The following is a 19,796-nucleotide window of genomic DNA, read 5'->3' on the forward strand; positions in this document are numbered from 1 at the left end:
CCTCTCATCCTTATTATCTCAGGAAGCTTGAACTGCATAAACCCTGGGGTTCATGCAGTCCTGTGTTTAGTTCCCCCAATTTCTCCTGCCTTCGCCTGCCTCTGTGCTTTTGCACAGATTGTTCCCTCCACCAGGGAAGTCCTTAGCCAACACCTGTAACTTCCTGCAAGAAGATCTCTTGACCCTTCCAAACTGAATTAGGTACATTCCTGAAGGTCTTCCCTAGGACCCCATATTTACTCTTATATTCAGAATTTGGGGTGGAGGGGGAGGTGAAGCAGAAAGACATGACCAAAGAGGCAAAAGTGCTCATCTCAACTTACTTACGAACGAGGAAGAACTGGTGAGCAATTTTCTAAACCCCCACCTCCAAATTCTGAATCAAAATAATTTTATCACAGTTGGTAACATTCTCTAGGGAGCCACTAAAAGCTATTAGAGGCTTCTGTTCATGTTTCTAGAGCCCCAAACAGAGGGGGAGGAAGAGGGGGAGGAGACGATCTTAATCTGATGATTTTAGTACAATTATGAAGACACGCTGTTCTGCAAGTCTGGGCCACAGCCTAGCCATAAGAGAAATATTTTTGTTCAAATTAGGTTTGACCATGTTGTCACTGAGAACATAATTACTGTATGTCCTCAGGAGGTGGAATTAGTTAATAAGGTGCCAGCAGACCCAAAGTCCTCCCAGATGGCAAGCCTGAACCAGAATGGGAGGAACCTTGTGGACCCTCCCCTGCTCGCCAGGCCCACCGCCCTCCCACACCTATTGTTGACACTGCAGAATTCAGGAAAGAACCAGAATTGAACATCCCCTTCTGTGGAAAGAAGCAGAGTTTACCCAGGGGCCACGTCAGGAAGCAGTGTGAACCGAAGGCGGAACCAGGTCAAGGATTGGGGAACGCCCATAAGGACTGGGTCAGTTAAGGTCCCAGTAGGAAACAAATGGCATACTCATGACAGGGAAATTCAAGGAGAGTTGAATAAAGGATCTATTTGCAAAGGTGTGAGCAGGATATAGAGAAACCACAGAGATTAGTGCTGGCCATAGTACAGCAGGTGTTAACACTGAACAACAGGAGAGAATGGTTACCAGCATCAGAGACAGAGAGTCCTGGGTGGAGAGAGCCATTGGACAGGAGGTTGGCACCTGTGGTGGGGAGACGAGGCCAGTGATCAGGGACAAGGCAGGAGGGGGCTGACCTCTCTCCCCTTCCTCCCTCCAATTCCCTGCTGAGCTCACAGGGTAAGAGAGCCAGGGGTCAATCTCTGAGTGCCCAAAGCAGAGTGGAGGGATGCGGAGAAGGCCTGGGGGACAAGCAGAAGAGTCCAACACATGGATGCTCACACTGTGAAAGCTGCATCATGTGGTCATTTCCCTCGCATGTACAAAGCAAGTTCCAAACCATGTAAACTTGAACCTTGGCAGTGGTTAAAAGCCTGGGTGAAACCACCCAGGTTAATGTCTTAGCTCTACCTGTGGCAAGTGGCTTCATCTCACTCAAACTTGGTTACTCACCTATAAAACAGGCACAGTAATAGTCCATATTCAGAGCTGTTGAGATTCAGTAAGGCAGCCAGGATAGTTAATGATGAACTGCAAGTGCTCAATAAATGTCAATATTCATTTTCCAGTTATTGCTATCACCGTGTTTTGACAAATATTACATGTGCCATGTCATCTGATGTTTTCCAATTGAAGAAGCTAAAGGACCAAGGGGGCGAGGGGAAAGTAGAGGCATCTTTTCCATCCCATTCTCTCTGGCACCAAGAAGGAAGGAGGAGTCAGGTCACTGAGTGTGCTCACACAGAGGGCATCCTGTCAGACAAGAAACCTAGGATGTCAGAGACCGCAGAGAGGAGGTTTGCAAAGGAGGTGGTGAGACCAAACGTCCTAATTAACTCACATAGGTTCAAACATCCACCACAGGAAAGGGTTGGGAGGCTCCCACATTCCTGTTATGCTTAAAGAAGAAAATATATTGGAAAATGGAATTGCATCTCTGTAGAATGATCTCTGTATTACACAGAGAAATGAAATCTCTTCAGCAATTCAGTGGTGGTCTTAGCATGCGTCTGAGAGCACAAAGACAGGATAGCTCTGGCAACAAAAGCTCACGGTCTGCAAAAGTTTCTTTCATATAACTGTTTGGTCACAATTTAATTGGGTTGGCAGAAATGAATGCCATTCAACTATTCCCTATAGTTTGAAAGCATGGGAGTTACTCCTCTGTATCCTACCATAAGTATAATCCTTTTAGTCAAACTACCTGTTTTGACAACCTGATGTGGCTAAGTTAAAAACAGAGAATTAGTATTGGCAAGTTAATAGGATTCTATGGATCTATAAGTCACCAAGTTCAGCGTCAGAAGAAGACAGATGCAGAGGAAGCAGAACGCAATTTCTGCCAGGGGAAAAGGAATGAATTGGATCAAACATAAGACTAACACCAAAGACATGCATAACACAATCCCCGGGCTTAACATCTAGTCTTTGATGAACTTACCTGTTTTGACTTAAGAAACTTAAATATTGGTAGTTGTGGACTTCTCTTTTTGGGATGGTTGGTTTTAGAGCTTTTTTCTGTTAAATAACAGCTTTCTTGAAATATAATTCATATACTATACACTTTACCCATTTAAAGTGCGCAGTTCAGAGGTTTTTTGTGTTTTTTTTTTTTAGTATATTTATACTTATTTGCAACCATTAGCGCAGTCAATTTTAGAACATGTGCATCACCTCACAAAGAAACCCCGTGCCCTTTAGATCTCATTCCTTTGTCACCTATCTTCTGCCTTCTCTAGCCTGAACAGCCACTAACTTAGTTTCTGTCTATATGAATTTACTTATTCAGGCCATTTTATATAAGTGGAATGATATAATATGAGATTTATTGTGACTGTCTTCTTTCACTTACCATAATGTTCTCAAGGTTTACCTACGTTGTCACATATATCAGAGCTTCATTCTTTTTTCTATGGCAGAATAATAACTTGTCGAAAAGATATACCCCATTTTGTTTATCCATTCATCAGCTGATGGACATTTGGGGTTGTTACCACTATTTGGCTAAGATGAATAATACTGCTGTAAACTTTCTTGTATGAATTTTTGGATAGACATATATTTTCATTTGGGGGGGGGTGAGGAGGATAAATACCTAGGAGTGGAATTCCTGGGTCATTTGATAAATCTATGCTTAACTATTCCTGGGTCACTTGGTAAATCTATGCTTAACAGATTGCTTGTGAAACTGACTGTACCATTTATTTTCCCATGACTCCTTCATTTTTTTTCTACCACCGTTATACCTATGATAATCAAATTAATATCTAAGTGAAAGTACAAAATACTGGATTGGTCTCTATGCCAGTCACATCCACAAATAATTCTTCTCACTTCCCCACCCATTCCCAAATATATTGGGTCGGCAGCTAAGTAATTGCGGATTTTTTAAAGAAAATCAAAGACAATTTTTTCATGGAACTAAATAACTTTATTCTGTAATGTATTGCCCATTTTGATCAATGACCTTTTGCCATCTTTCAGGCAGCATCATAATCCCACGTTCAAAAAACTTCTGGTTTTTATTAGCAAAAAACTGAATCAGGTACGATTTGACATCATCATCATTATTGAAATTTTTACCATTCAAGGAGTTTTGTAAAGATCGAAACAAAAAGTAATCAGATGGTGCAAGGTCAGGACTATATGGTGGATGTGGCAAAACATCCTAACCAAGCTCCATTAATTTTTGCCGAGTGACCAAAGATGTGTGTGGCCTTGCATTGTCATGATGGAATACAACACCTTTTCGATTTGTCAATTCGGGCCGCTTTTCTTCAACTGCATTGTTTAATTTCATTAGTTGTTCAATGTAGACATCAGAATTGATCATTCGGTTGGGTGGTAAGAGTTCAAAGTAGACAATTCCTTTGTAATCCCACCAAACTGATAACAAAACCTTCTTTTGATGAATATCAGCTTTTGATGTTGTTTGAGTTGGTTCACCTGGCCTGCTCCACGATCTTTTCCGCTTGATATTGTTGTAAACAACCCATTTTTCATCGCCAGTTATCAGTCGTTTTAAAAATGGATCATTTTCATTACGTTTCTTTAGCAAATTGCAGCTGCTAATGCGTTGCGCTAACTGTGATTCTTTCAGTTCGTGAGGAACCCATGTATCGAGTTTTTGAACATAGCTAAGTTGTTTTAAGTGATTTTCAATGCATGTATGTGATACATGAAGCTTCTCTGCAATCTCACGTGTTGTACTGTGACAGTCCGAATTGATTATTGCTTTGATTAGGGCGTCATCAACTTCAACTGGACGACCAGAGCGTTTTTCATCTTTGAGTGAAAAATCACCAGAACGAAATTTGGCAAACCAATTTTGACACTGCCGTTCTTTTAAGGCTTCGTCACCATAAACAGCACATAACTTTTTATGAGCTTGCGATGCGTTTTCCCTTTGCGGAAATAAAAAAGCAAAATATGACGAAAATGTTCCTTTTGATTTTCCATTTTTCAACGAACGCCAAACGAAAACTACAAAACAGATCAAAAAACTTTTTTTACTGATTAACAGCTGAATAGCCAACTATCAAATAACAAAATGTGTTTTACATTTGTACTACGTCTGCAAACTAAAAATTCAACTGAAGCCATATATGTGTGAAACCCGCAATTACTTAGCTGCCGACCCAATATATTGACCATCTGTATAGCAAATCACAGTGAATCTTATGAGGATTCAAATAAGAACTATATAGTTCTTTCTATTATCTCTATGAGATTAATTCACCTCATTTATTTCATTCTCAAAAAAATCAAATGAGATAGGCAGGATGGGTGTGACTATCTCCATTAAACTTATCCAGGAACAGCACACTGGAAAGTGAATAACTTGCCCTAAAACAAGGCTAAGCAGTGATGCCAGAGATAGCAACACACATTTCAATCTCTTTCCTTCTGTAGGAATGATAAGATGTTAGCATAAACAATCGCAATGCTATGAGTCAAATGAGTGACAAAAGCCAAAATGTAATGAGTGTGGTAAACAGAGAGAGCAGATGTACTGACATAAGGGTTTAGTGAGGACAGAGGAGGAAGATACGAGAAGAATTCCTGGAGAAGAAGAGAAGGTAGCACTGGAGGTGGGTTTTATAGGACACATAAGAATTTGAGAGTTTGACGAGTTGAGAGAAGACACTGCTGCCTGCAAAGCAGTAGGACCACCAACTTAGAAAACACAAGCAAAACCAAGGAACAATGGGTATTCCCCTTTGAGTGGAAAAATATTCCCTTGTGGTTAGCTGAATAGTAATAGGTTATGGGTTTCAATGCAGAAGTCAGAATCTGGTCTTTATTCAGTCAGTAGTAGAGAAAAATTGACAGAAATGTTACTAAAGGATTTTTAGAACAATGTGGTACTCTAATAATTCTGTTGTGACAATAGCGTATGAAAACAAAAGTAAGATAGATAATGGGACTAGAAACACTAGTTAAAAGACTGTCACAATAGCCCAAAGGTAATATAACAAATGTCTAAATCAAAAATTCTCAACCAGAGGAGATTTTGCTCCCCAGGAAACATTTGCAATATCTGGAGACATTTTTGGTTGTCACACAGTGTGGTCTATCCATTGGATAGAGACCAGGCATGCAATTAATATCCTAGAATGCAGAGAACACATTACAACAAAGAATTATCCAACTCATATCATCTGTGCTATGGTTGAGGAAATCTTGTCTAAATTCAGGTCGTGGCAATGAAAATAAAAGCAAAGGACAGATAATAGAATTGTTGTCAAAGAATAAATGATAGGATTTAGTGATTGATTGAATCTGGAAGCAAGAGATAGAGAGCAGGTGGTTTTTAACTTGAATGGTTGACAAAATTATAATAGCAAAACCAAAAAATGTTCAAGAAATTGGTATTAGGAGAAGGAATGAATATAGTGAATACATGTTTTAATCTTTTCAGTATTCCTTTCCTTGAAAAGAACCTCCTTCTCAAACTGTAATGAATTCTGGATGGGAAAGATCACACCCTCAGCCCCAATCCAAGTGGCATTTTCCTGGGCAATCAGAATCCACTTTAGATTTAGCTCCAGTGAATGGTTCTCCAGGTGGGCATGTGATTCAAGCAGAGCTCTCAGAGTTCTTCCTGGAGTTCTACACATCACACATGAAGCCTATCTGACAATTAAATTAAAAAGAGGGAAGCAAACACAGGGGTAGAGAAGAGACAGAGAGAGAAAGAGAGAGAGAGAGAGAGAGAGAGAGAGAGAGAGAGAGAGAGAGAGAGAGAGAGAGATTTTTAAGTGATCTAATTTAAGCTCCTGGATCCAGCTATACCTGAAATACAAGATTTAGACTTTCCACTTACTAGTATATTAAGCCAATTTGTTTTCTTCTTTTTTTAAGCTAGTTTGAGTTGGATTTCTATTACTTTCAAATGAAAAATCTCTGCTAGTAAGAATGAGACTAGTTTTGGATATGTTAACAGGTGGAGAGTTCATTAAATAGATACAAGGGAAGCATCTAGAATTTAGAGGACTAGGTTGTTAGGAGACATATTTCATAATTTATTTTTTAATATATTTTATTGATTTTTTTTTTACAGAGAGGAAGGGAGAGGGATAGAGAGTCAGAAACATTGATGAAAGAGAAACATCAATCAGCTGCTTCCTGCACACCCTCTACTGGGGATGTGCCTGCAACCAAGTTACATGCCTTTGACTGGAATCTAACCTGAGACCTTTCAGTCCACAGGCCGATGCTCTATCCACTGAGCCAAACTGGTTAGGACTATAATTTATATTTTAAAAATTATGGTTAGATACCAGAATAGTTACAATCTTTCTGAAGCAGGCCAAAGATAGGAAAGAGACTTGATATTTCTTCTATAATTTATAATAAAATAAAAGATATTACAAGTTATTATTTAAGAAGTTTAAGCTATTACGTTGTGATCAGTCGGAAATAATAGTTTTAGTAAAGATATTGGAAACAAGTTACTTGTGAGTTATTTTGAACTATGTGTAGTTCCACCACATATAGAACAGCTTTGAATTTATTCAATTCTGGCCCATCAGTGTGTTATTCTTTGCTCTTAGATCTCTCTCATCTGCTTCCTCTGCTCTGTTTTGTACAACAGAGGGTTGATTTCCACAAAACACACTGGCCTGGCTTCCCTGCCAATTGGCTTCTGGTTAATTTGGCCAGTAAGAGTCATTGGCAGGAGTTTGGAGTGTAGGAGGGAGGAAGGAGCCAGAGCATGCCTCTCCTTCTCTCCTGGCTTTGGCCAGCATTTCTGGTGGCCGTGTCTTCTCTGTGGTCCCGGTTTCCCCAGGGCAGCCCTACCCTTGGCGGCCTCATTTCCTGCCAAGCAGACCCAGCCCCTAAACTGTAGTGAAACCACCTCCTCTTTTTATCCCTTCAGCCCTGGAGGTGTTGACAACTTCTTTCTATTGCTAATACCCAACATCACTATTAACTGTTCGCCTTTTTGCTCTCCCAACACCTTTGTTCCCTAAGTTAAATCGTTTCTGCTACACCACCAACTTTGGGTTCTCTGACTATAGTCTGACTGATTCATTTGCTTCAGATCTTAGTCAGTTCAGGTTGTATAAGAAAAATACCATAGACTGGGTAGCTTAAACAACAAATAGTTTTTTCTCATACTTCTGGAGGCTGGAAGTCTGAGATCAGAGTGCCAACGAGGTCAGGCCCCTGGTGAGAGCCCTCTTTGTGGTCAATGGACAGCCACCTTCTTGCTGTGTCCTCACATGGTGGAGAGAGACATCATCTCTCTTGAAATTTTTTTTATAAGGGCACTAATCTCATTTATGAGGGCTCCACCCTCATGACCTAGTTACCTCCCACCTCTGAACACTATCACCCTGGGGATTCGGGCTTCCACATGTGCATTGGGGGTGGCGGGGCACAATCATTCAGTCCATAGCATTTAGTCTCCAATTCAAATCACCAGAGGAACAAAACAAGCCCATTTACAATTTCTGACCCTTCACTGAAATAAAAATATGTATAAACGATTGTGTTGCTGGTGGTGGATATAAAAACATCAAATGTAGTTCATAACAAGCATACATTGTAAAGTCATATAAAAATAAAATTAAGAATGTAAAATGGTATAGATCTAAGTTTTGAAGTTCAGAGGAGGGAGAGACTGCTGTGAGCTGACCTCTAAAGGAAGCAGAATTCCAGACGGCATTATGTGGAGAAAAGGGCAGCGCCTAAGCAAAGAAAGAGGCATAAGCTCAGGAAGGTCTGGCTGAAGTGGAGGCACGTATGAGTGAATCAGTTCCAATAAGTAAGAAAAGGTCACAGTGCAGGGCCTTCTGTAGCAGGCGGAGAGCCGTGAAGTCTGTGCGATCCATCGCAGAGGAACTGAATGGAGAGACTGTGTCCTTTAGGAGATAAAGCCTATCCCCCCTTTTCATCTGGTTAATGGAACACAGAACAAAGGGTCCGCAGCTGCCTTTCATTCCCACTTCCTGACCCGTTTTATAACCTTAAAATCTCCCCAGAGTTTAGGTCCTGGTTGCCTAATTGTAGAGGAGTTAATAATAAATGAGTTTCATAAAAAAATAACGATTTTTGTTGTTTTTTCTGATGACTAAGGACCTTTTAGATATTTACTAGACACCTAATCTTTTGCTAAGCTAACTTTAAGAGGTCTGTTTTATTTTTTCAATGACCCATGCGTGAGGCTGTTGTGTGAGAATAACCAGAAAGGAGGGTGTTATCCCAGCACCTAGTTCTGAACCGTGCTACATTGAGTGGTAACCCTGACCTTCACAAACCAGATTGGCAGAAACAGACCAATACTTGAACATCGTCTACTCATTGCTTTTTTAGAAGTGAAAGTACCTAGTATACAGCACCCAAGAAAGAGCGTGTTGTTCAAAATGCGATGAGGTTTTTTGAGAACGGAGATGGAAAGAAACACTAATGCGAAGATTAAAAACTCATTTTAGAATGTATAAGTGGGTTAACTTGACAGGTGGCGGATGAAATAAAATCCTACATCCCGTTTCAGAGGAAGGTGAGCTTGTTTTGTCATGTGACTGACGATGCACATTAGGACAGCTAGTAATCATCCGCCGTTCCCTTCATCTTCATTGTGGGAAGAACCTGCAGAAGCGCTGTCTTAGCTCTCATCCCCAGCCAGGAGTGAATTGCGGGCAGAACAAACAAAAGACTTAATTGTAGCCTTTACCTGAGAGCAGGCATGGTACACGTGGAACGGAAGTCACATCCAAGACGAATTGTTTAAAAGGCAGGGAGGAGAGAATAAAAGGAGTGAACTGAAATTTCAGTGTTGGGGAAGAAGAGATTAAATTTAGCGTCGACCCTTCCATAAATTGCTGTTGGTAAAAATTCGTTTGGCATTTCGAAAGGGGTCTTCGAAAGGATTTTTAACAGATGTTGAGTCTGTTTTGTTAACTTGCTCCCAAATAGTATTCCAGTGCTGCTAATACACAGGATGACAGTAGCTATGGCGACTATAACCTTATGAACTAAGGACCTGTGTGGTTTACGCACCGTTTACAAAAATGTGTGACTTCTTTGATGGCTTGGGTTGGGCGCGGAGTGCGTTTAATAGAAAACACACAAAAATAAACCTGTTAACAGAAGGCGAGTGGAAACTTGGCACAGAGTTGCATAATCATGTCATTTGGTGAAACGAGCAGGCGGGACGAGGAAACATGAATTGAAAGGGCGTTTTCAGTTCTGGACAAGATGTGGCCGGGCAAGTCCCCCGAGTTGTGGCCCTTCCACAGTGATGGCACGGAGCCGTCTCGGGAGTTCAGCAGGATTCGCAGCTAACCCTTAATTGTTAAATCACTGAGGCAACTACCCATGTGTCACCCCTGCTCTAGTTGCTGTAGGCTTCATTCAGCACCTGTTTTGCATTTCCTGTTAGTGTAAAGAGACTTCACACAAATGTAAAATGAGACTATTACTTCTGCTAACTGCATGTATACATTGGTTACAAAACATTTAACACACACACACACACACACACACACACACAGCCCAGAATGGGGATCATCAGATCAGCTCTTTGAGCTCTGAAGGTCAATAATTGTAAAAATAATACAACAAAGAAACGCATGCGGTCCATCCTCCAGTGGGTTCATGAAAACCTTGAAAAGAGCAGAAAGCAACCTTTTTCACATGGGCAATTCGCTGCGAAGGTATAGTATGTACCTCAGTAGCCACTGCACCCGCCAGGCCAAACTTGCTTCTCGCTCAGCCTCCTGACCGGACTTTGAGGCTGAGAAGTCCTGGAAAATGGGGCCACATAGCAGAAGCAAGCACACTTTCCTGCTCCTGTCCCCCATCTCCTCCCACCCCTCTGTGCCTGGGGACAACTTGTGAAAAGAAAGCCCTGATCATCACATTTTCACATTCCTGTGCTTTCTCTATGAATGACAGCGGTCCTTCACTAGACAGGTTTAAACTGAACTTCAGAGAATTTTTTAAAATGTGTTTTTTATTGATTTCAGAGAGGAAAGGAGAAGGAGAGAGCGATAGAAACATCAATGCTAAGAGAGAATCACTGATTGGCTGGCTCCTGCAAGCTCCCCACCAGGGATCTAGCCCCAAACCCAGGCATGTGCCCTGATGGGGAATCAAATCGTGACCTCCTGGTTCATAGGTCAATACTCAAAATACTGAGCCACGCCGGTCAGGCTTCTCCAGAGAATTTACAGAAATAGTTTGACCTCTACTAATTGAAGGGAAGGCCTATTTGTCCAGAGTCACTCATTCCCTTCATAGTATTAAAAATATATATACCGAAATGTAGCTGTGAGATCAACACACATTTATCTTATAGTTTTCCCCTCTTGTCTGTCTCTGGAGGGACAAAAAAAAAAATGCCTTCCCTCGGACCACTGGGTCAGTGTGGAACCAGACTTGTGGGGCTTGTGACAGTGCTTCTGTGAGAATGACTGCTATATGTTAGCCAGACTGCCCTGTGGGGCCTGCAGAGTTCCATCAATCCCCCACTGCTTATCACCCCGTGTTGCTGTCCCCGAGTGGGTGGATAACTGATCATCCACAGGGGGAAGGTTTATCAAAACTGCCCAGCAGCTGGCTGGCCTCCTCAGCCCTGGAGCTGAAGTGATCTTGTTTTAGAGCTGATGTTTGGACTCTTTCTTTATCATAAAAGCACAGCGGATCAATGGGAGTTTTGAAAATCTGTACACAGAACGAGTTATCAACTCTAGTTCATTTTCTCATCCCTGGAGGAGAGTTTAGAAAGTATACTTTTTGACATGAACCATCTAGAAAAGAAGTTAAAATAAATTGCTTATCATAAAAGGTTTACATTAAAGAAAAGCATAAAGACCTATAGTGGCTATTCAGGATCTGATTTTTTATAGGGATGGCAAAAGTAATATGGAATGATGTCAGTAACTGAAATTGTCAGTAACTGAAATTGTAGATACATAGGGACAACATATCTGATAACTGAAAGTAAATAAATGTGATGATAAAAAAAAAAAAAACCTTTAGCATTTTCATACAAAAAAAACACAGGTCTCAAATATTTCTTCGTATTCTTACTGTAGTGGAAAACAGTGATGTATTACAGAAATATAAATCAACTCACAGGACACCAGGGAATAAGAGGACTGTTAAGGATTGCACAGCAAGCCCATTTCTGACTTTCAGACTCCAAATACACTACGCTAACCATTTTACTGCACAGTTGTTTTAGGGCTCATTTTTACATGAGAATGCTTTCTTTCATTGACAAGGGAAGGAAAAATATCCCACTAACTATATAGGAGTAGGTTTAGATCTTAGAGAAAATAATCACTCACTATTTGTTACAGTCCACTTAATGCCCGATGATCTTGTTTTCTTAATGCTACAATACAAGCCCCTAAAATGTATAACTTTGCACCATCTTAGAACCAGTTGAAAGTCAGCAGATGGTTCCTTTCACAACAGTCTTGATCGGCATTTTTTCTGATCTCTCACCCTGTGATGGATGAGGTATAATTTTTAACACAAAAGTCCTATGGCTGCCTGTGAGGATACAAGAAAGAAACAGGTGTTGGGTGACATACAAACACAGAAGATCAAGTTAGACTTGAAATACCATTTCTATTTTTCCTTTACTTGGATCCCAAGGCAGGAGGCTTACACCCTACAGAGAGGAGGTTTTGAAGATGAAAATGCAAAGTTGGGGATTTCAGACTAAAACTGTCTCTCTATCATAAAAAAAAAAAAAAAGCATGTGTTTTATGGCTTTTGGGGAAGATTAAGGGGGAGATGGGTCTTTGAAAAAGGTCTGTTAAGGATATGAATTGTTGCGATAGAATAGTGCAAGTATGGCAATTTCTTTTATCCTCTGGAACAGCATGGAAGGAGATATATAATTGTGTCTGTGGATTTAAAAGGCACTCTGAAGATTTATGACTTAAAATATGAGCCGAGCAATGTCTACTTTTCTGCAGCTACTGCAGGGTTTGATTTGCAAATGCATTTGATTTGGAGAAATGGCACTTTGCAATTTACCACTGGCATAATAGATGATCCAACATTCATTTAGTCCTGTTCCCCATACTGCTAACAAAATGCATTATGATTTGGTGAAATTACCTGGTATTGGGAGCAGGGAGCAAAGGAGATTAGAGGTGAGCAAAGGTAATATTACAGAACGATGTCTTCTAGGAAGGAATCTTGCTTGAGGGTGATATGAAATAAGCATCTTGTGAAGAAAGTTACAGAATATCTCATATTTGTTTTTATTTTTTCAGCTGAATCCGGTAATACTTGACGGTTGGCATTATCAGTACACACACATAACTATATTGCATTTCCCTTGGTTTTGTTCTTTATTTAATATTCCTTCATAACTTTTCACTTAAAACACAGCATGGAGATGTAGAAAGAAAATCATGTGGATGTGTAAATAATTCATATGTACCTGAAGGCATAAAAACCATGCCAGACAAAAACAAGTAGCAAGAAAGGTGAACAGGAAGTTAAATTTAAATGTTGTTTTAAAAAAACACACCCCAATGGAAATATAACTGAAGGAGTCTGAAAACCAATAAAAAATTACACCGCTTTCTCAGTGAGGATGTATGTAATCTTGCTCTTTGGCCCACATCATGGGAATCGACTAATTCATCAGGGATTGTCTTGAACGTGAATAACTTTAGTGTGGGGAAGACTGTTCATGTTCAGGTAGTGAATTGTCAGTTCTATACAAAGAGATCTCCCACTCTATTTACGTAGTGTTCTTTTATACATTCTAGGATAATATTCTGATCTCTGCCCATGCTTCTTAGAAGCACCTGTCAATCCATTTACAAACTTCAAAGGCATAATGTCTACAGACTTCATAATAACAGAGATTCTAGTACCGAATAAAAGATAGTGACTGCATTTTCTAAAGAGTGTATGTTTAAAACATAAAACTTAACTTTGAGGAAGGGAAAAATGGAATAGCCTTAGATTTATCATATTTTACAAAGCATTTTGTGTGTATCTCTGTAGAGTGGTAATATTAGTACTTTATTTTCCTATAAGTATTGAAGCATGTACAGCTATCTAAAAACCTCAACAACTGCCGAAACCGGTTTGGCTCTGGATAGAGCGTCGACCTGCGGACTGAAAGGTCCCGGGTACGATTCTGGTCAAGGGCATGTACCTTGGTTGCGGGCATATCCCCAGTAGGGGGTGTGCAAGAAGCAGCTGATCGATGACTCTCATCGATGTTTCTAACTCTCTATCTCTCTCCCTCTCTGTACAAAAATCAATAAAATATATTAAAAAATAAAAATAAAAAAATAAAAACCTCAACAACAAAAAGTGCAGAGATAGAAAAGGCAGCCAAATTTCCCTTTTATTTATTAATGTTATACTTCCCCATAGCTCTATTTCCTTTTATTTCATAGAAGGTAGATTAATAATAATAATAATAATGGTTAACATTTATTTAATACTTACGGTGTATCAAACACTATGCTGAAAACTTTAAAGAATTTTTCCCTTTGAAACCTCCTAATGGTCCTACGAGTTATTACAATTTGATAGGCAAAGGAACCTTCTCTAGATGAGGGAACCCAGATAAGAAACTTGTTCAGTGTGATCAAGCTGGTAAGTGATGGAGTTGGAGAACAGCAGTTTGAATCTTGAAATATACACTGTTAAACACTGCTATTTTCTGGGCTCATAAAGAATAAACTATCACTAGCCCTATTATTATCAAACAAAATCAGATATGTGTTGAGTCTGTCTTGGATCCTTACCAATGGATCTACTGAACTGAAAGGACTTTGGTTTTAAGATAGTTTCATTGATCAAGCAGTTGTCTCAAAATATGGACATCAAAGATTATGAAATTACAGTGATCTATACCACCATTATCTCCCAATCCTACTATATCATTTTTTATTCAACAAGCATTTATTGATCACCTACTATGTACCTGGATTTTTTTTTAATTGTAGGAAAGATAGAACAGAAGATAAATTATACACATGTTTTATCTAGGTAGACATCTTTCTGCAAATTGTATTGATATTTGTATGCTCACCTTCATTTAGCAAGTTATTGATGCTATTAAGGACACAATTATCTGGAATACAGACCCACTGACTAGATTCTCTCTGTGCTTTCAATCATTCTCCCTTTCTTACAGTGAGTGACACCTCTATCCAAAAAAGGGGGATCTTGGGGCATGATTAAAGTTCGCATCTCTATCTAGAATTTTCTTCCCTGTGATTTAGGTTTGGCTCTTAATCACCTTCAGATTGCGGAAGGAAGAATCAAATAGCTAACAGCTGCAGTTCCAAAATCATCTCAGACTCCTCACAAAGCTGGAAGTTCAATGGGGCATCAGCTGCTCTTGCCTAAGGAGGAGGAGAGAGAGAAAAGAGGGGCAAAGGCAGAGAGAACAATAAAGGTGTATCGCAGCAGGAATACTGCCTAGCTCTACAATTTCTCTGGCCAGTGGGTAATGCTTTATCTTAATCCACGTGAGCTCTCTCAAGGATGAAAATATTCTTCCTGGGCAATCTTTGATTCATAGGAGTAGTTGCTATTCTAAACCAGAAAACGGAAGTGTACTTATGAAAGAGGTGGCAGGGAAATAAACGGGTATTATTTCCCCCTTATGAAGCAGTAAGACACAGGAGGAAATCTGAGCATAAGTACAGTGCTTTCTCTTACACATACCCATCCACAAATGACATTACATTAAAAATTTCTGAAACTGTTCTCGAAAGTAGGACAATGGATGGATTCTGAGATTGCTTAATTGATGTCTTTAATCCTTCTTTGGGAAGGATTAAGGAAAGTAGAAAATCCTCTTTGTTCTATTCCAGTCCTGCTGATGGTGAAATTTGAGACTGTGTTTGGATTTTTCAGAATGAACGTATGACTGACCAGGTCCTGGGAGCTCCAGAATCATAGGGCAGTCTTCTAAGAAAGGCACTTGTAAACTCTTTGGAGAACTCTTGGACCTTCTCTCTTGGAAATGAGCTCTTTATCCACATGCAGTTAGTCTAAAATACAAACCCCTCCTCAAAAATAACATGTGCAAGAGGAACAGTATTTCCAACTCAATCTTCTCATGCTTTTTATATACTATCACATCATGAAACTAGAAGTTGGGATTAAAGCAGAGATCAGCCAAGCAGAAATCTCCTCTAAAATTCCCCTTTAAGATGTAATCACTTGCTAATTCCCATCTAGGGTGGGAAATTCTACCTTCATAAGATAATCATTTCTTCTATATTTGGAAGTAAAGTCTGTCTTCTTTCATGATTCCACTCATAAGAACTATTGATAGATTGACCTAGAAATTTCCACTCTCTCTACCACAGAGGGTCCCTTAACCTTTGGAGATGGTTATCCTATATCCTATCTAATAAAGAGCTAATATGCTAATCACATCAAACTGCAAAACGACCGTCCTTAGGACAACTTTCCGAAGGAAGCCGAAGCCAGGGCTGTGAGGGGCTGCGAGGGCCAGCCAGGGCTGGGAGGGCCGATCCTTTTGCATGGATTTTGTGCATTGGGCCTCTAGTATACACATAAGCCCTTTATGTCTTCCTGTTTGCAGAGTAAACAAGAGTTTTGGGCTCCGCACTACTTTTAAAAACTGACTCTGCCCTAGCTGGTTTGGCTCAATGGATAGAGTACCGGCCTGTGGACAAAAGGTCCCAGGTTTGATTCCTGTCAAGGGCATGTACCTCCATTGCAGGCTCCTCCCTGGCCTGGGGCCCTAGTCAGGGCGCATGCAGGAGGCAACCAATCCATGTGTTTCTCTCACATCGATATTTCTCTCTTCTATTCTCTCTAAAAATCAATGTAAAAATATCCTCAGGTGAGGATTAAAGAAACAAACCAAAAAACCTGGCTCCACCATTTACATGGACCTGGATATAACATTAAATGTTTCTAAGCCTCAGTTTCCTTAGTAAAAAAATAAAATAAAATAAAAATAAATAACACCCATCCCATATGGTTGTGAAGTAGATTAAATTAGTTCAAGGTTTGCAAAGTGCCTGGAGGTCCTGCGTTAACTGTGACTCGTCTAATTCTGAATGCTCTGGCTTTCAGCAGCCTCTTCCCACCCCAGGTGTTTTGCTCCTGAAGCGACAGAGCAGAGCTTTGCAAACATGTGCTACAGGATGTGCCAAATTATATCATTTTCTGTAGGTGTCACAGCTGTGGTGTGTGTGTAAAAGCAGCACATTGCTTTTCATGTCCTCTCCCAAGGACCTCAGCAATTTTTTAGTTAAAAAAAAAAAAAAAAAGTCTCTCTCCCTTGCCATATAAATGTTCTTTTATTATCAGCATTTAACAGCAACTTTTGTTAGAAATAAAGGATTCTCAAAGAGAAACATGGTAGTTCTTGACAGTTTTTTAGTCCCTCAACCCTAAGAATACCCCAGCAAAGTTTTTTTGTTTTTTTTGTGGTTTTTTTGGCCGACTTGCATCCTACAAATATTATTTTCACCATAGTATAAGAAAATGTAAGGAGACACTGCAGTTATTAATGACTATCTGTTATGTGGTACTAGAATTAACTAAATATTATCCTCCAGAAGGCTAAGTAGAGTAGAATGAATTATATTATTCATTTGTCCTAGATCTGACACTTCTGTTATTGCAGTTTAAAATGGTATTTGGGTTTGGGAAGAGCCACATCAGACTAACAGTGACCTTACAGTAGATGAAAATTTCTAGCAAAAATATAGATTCATTCATTCATTAAAAAATACTTTGTAGATACTCTGGGAACTATTCTAGATAATGTGGACATAGCTTTAAAAAAGAGCAGTAATATTCCTTCCTTCATAAAGTTAAAATAATAATAAACTTTCAATAAAGTCAGTGGTATCTCTAATAGAATTTGAATTTTTAAAATAAATAAATAAGTAAGTAAATAGACTTCCAGGTTGCTGCCCTGGCCCATTTCTGGTCAGGAGGATAAATATCAGAGTCAAATGGAATGGAAATAAATTACTTTTAAAAATAACCTCCTACTATTTTTTTATTCATTTAATATTAATAAATGCAAATGAACACTCAGTAGGCTGCCCGATATGGCTGCCACTCTGCCAGCTATTGTATATTATATTATGCACTATCTAGCCCCCTGCTTCACCAGTTACATCTTTGTTAAATTCAAATAAATTGGCACAATTTGGGATATCTTTTTCCTAGCAACTACTGGCATTTTTTTTTTTCTTTGTAAAACAGAATCAAGGCCAGAAACCAGCCTGTATTTCACTCTTGATGATGATGTCCAAGGATCTATTCTTGTATGCTCTTGTATATGGTATATTGTGACAGAATAGTCTGGGTTGTGACACAGTGGCAAACTCCAAAACTTCAGTGGCTTAAAGCACACATTTACCTATTTCTCGCTTACACTATATTTCTTTCTTTCTTCTTCTTCCTTTCCCCCTCCCCCTTCTTCTATTTGGGATGGTTGATCTTGAACCTGCAGGGAGCAAGCTGGCTCTAGATTTCTCCAAGTCCACAATTTCATTCTTTGCCTCCCATTCTTAATGTCCAAAGACATGGAACCACAGACAAGCCTTTGTAGGAGGGGTTTATGCTATATTTCCATTGCAAGTAGCAAGTAGGTGTCTTTCATAAACCCTCAGGGGTCCCAGCTGGCCCAGCTATGCCACTTTAAATATTGTCAGTCAGAAAGCCAAAGGGAAAGTGGATGTGGTGAAGGGGACACTGCCTCTTAGAACTTTCACTTTCTCTACTCAGAGAAATTACTTGCCACACCCAATGCCTAGCACACAGGGAAATACAACCCTACCATGTATTGAGAGAGACAGCCTGGAATTTGTGAACCACCATAATGATTATCACAGGAGCGCTATTTACTGATTATATTCTTCCTTCCCAAAGTAATATTACTGTCAGGTGTTCAGAATCTTACTTTGACATTTATGCTAATATGATCAATTGAACAACTTACCATAATGCATTAAATTTACATTATCTGTCAGGTGTCATTATAAATCTTGAATATATTCCCTAATTAGACATTTCACTTCTTTAATCTTAAAGAAGCAAATCATTTCATGCTTTTATAGGAGAGTGATAGTGACATAAAATACGTAGGCCTCTGAGGGTAATGAGTAAGTCTATAATGATGTGGGCATGGATTGGAACTTTTCTCAACTGCTAAAATGACATGAACTGTAATAAGTGGTTATTAAGCAATCTTTGGAATATTTCCCATATACCTTCATTCATAATCCATCTCATACATTTTTTTATGGGAAAAAAATACGAGACGCTCATGGTTTTTTAATAAATTAGGTTTTAGGAATTTACTGATTGTGGATGGTTTGGGAGACCTGAATGTGACAGTGGCAGCACATTTGGGGGAAAGCTTCTGCTCAGTGTTTACACGTCACCTTTGCAGTCCTTATCAATGAAACCACTGTCTGGAACTCAGCTTGTGAAGGAGGATCTGGCTAATAGCCTATTCAGGCTTGTCTTTCTTTTAGAAAAATTCTGTTGCAAATAGCGTTGCATTTTCTTTATACCATTCACCTCTAAAAACCTGATTTTGAGCTTCCTTCCATGGTTTCCTACAGGCTGTTTGTGGCTGTTTTGTTTGTGTTGGTGCTTTATTACTTGCACCTTTGATAGGAGTGAATTATTTTTCTCTTATTTCTTTGTTCAGTGCAGAAGGCTGCACTGTGCTTTCTCCTCTGTTCCTTGAATGGATTTCACAGTCTTTCAGAACCCCCACACTGGGGCGACAACGGAGGTAGTCAGTAATTGTTGATGAAAGCTTTGTAACTCCTGCATCGGATCACAAAATTGAATTGTGAAGAACAAAAAGCTGGGCCCTTATCCTCCTTTGTATTCTGACAGGGCTTCCGGAAAGCTTAGGTAAAGTCTGAGCATATCATTCTGCCAATGTAGCACATGCAATATAAGACACAATCTGATAGAAATTAATTAAGATAATTTGACAAACTGAATCCATGTGCAACTAGGAAATATTATCTCTTCCTGATAGATTTGGCATTCTGTGTCTGAGGTTGCAGGATGTTCAGATATTACAGAACTGAGTAATTAGAGATTTACCTATTATTTGCATTCATGACTGCCATGAAGTCTCCATAAATTATTGTTTGTTATACATATTTTATGATTTTTTGGAAGGCTGGAGTTATAAATACTTATTTGTTGGGAGCATAAACTGAATTTAATGGTTTGTTCGACTTTTATTTCTTACTCCATT

General features: G+C 39.4%; 1 protein-coding gene across 1 annotated transcript in view; it reads right to left on the bottom strand.

Moving 5' to 3' along the window:
- Positions 1-449: 449 nt before the first annotated feature.
- The window catches only part of LOC311623309 (histone-lysine N-methyltransferase SETMAR-like), a gene marked incomplete at its 3' end in the record, with an annotated part of 325,341 nt that continues 305,994 nt past the window's right edge, over positions 450-19,796 (bottom strand). The window contains exons 4-5 of the mRNA XM_084885317.1: positions 4,245-4,549; positions 450-563 (exon numbers count right to left, since the gene is read on the bottom strand). Of these exons, the coding sequence (XP_084741443.1) occupies positions 450-563; positions 4,245-4,549 (419 nt within the window). The remainder of the gene's footprint in view (positions 564-4,244; positions 4,550-19,796) is intronic.

The sequence above is a fragment of the Pipistrellus hanaki genome (assembly GCF_964339955.1).
Source record: "Pipistrellus hanaki genome assembly, chromosome: 5".
Taxonomy (NCBI): Eukaryota; Metazoa; Chordata; class Mammalia; order Chiroptera; family Vespertilionidae; genus Pipistrellus; species Pipistrellus hanaki.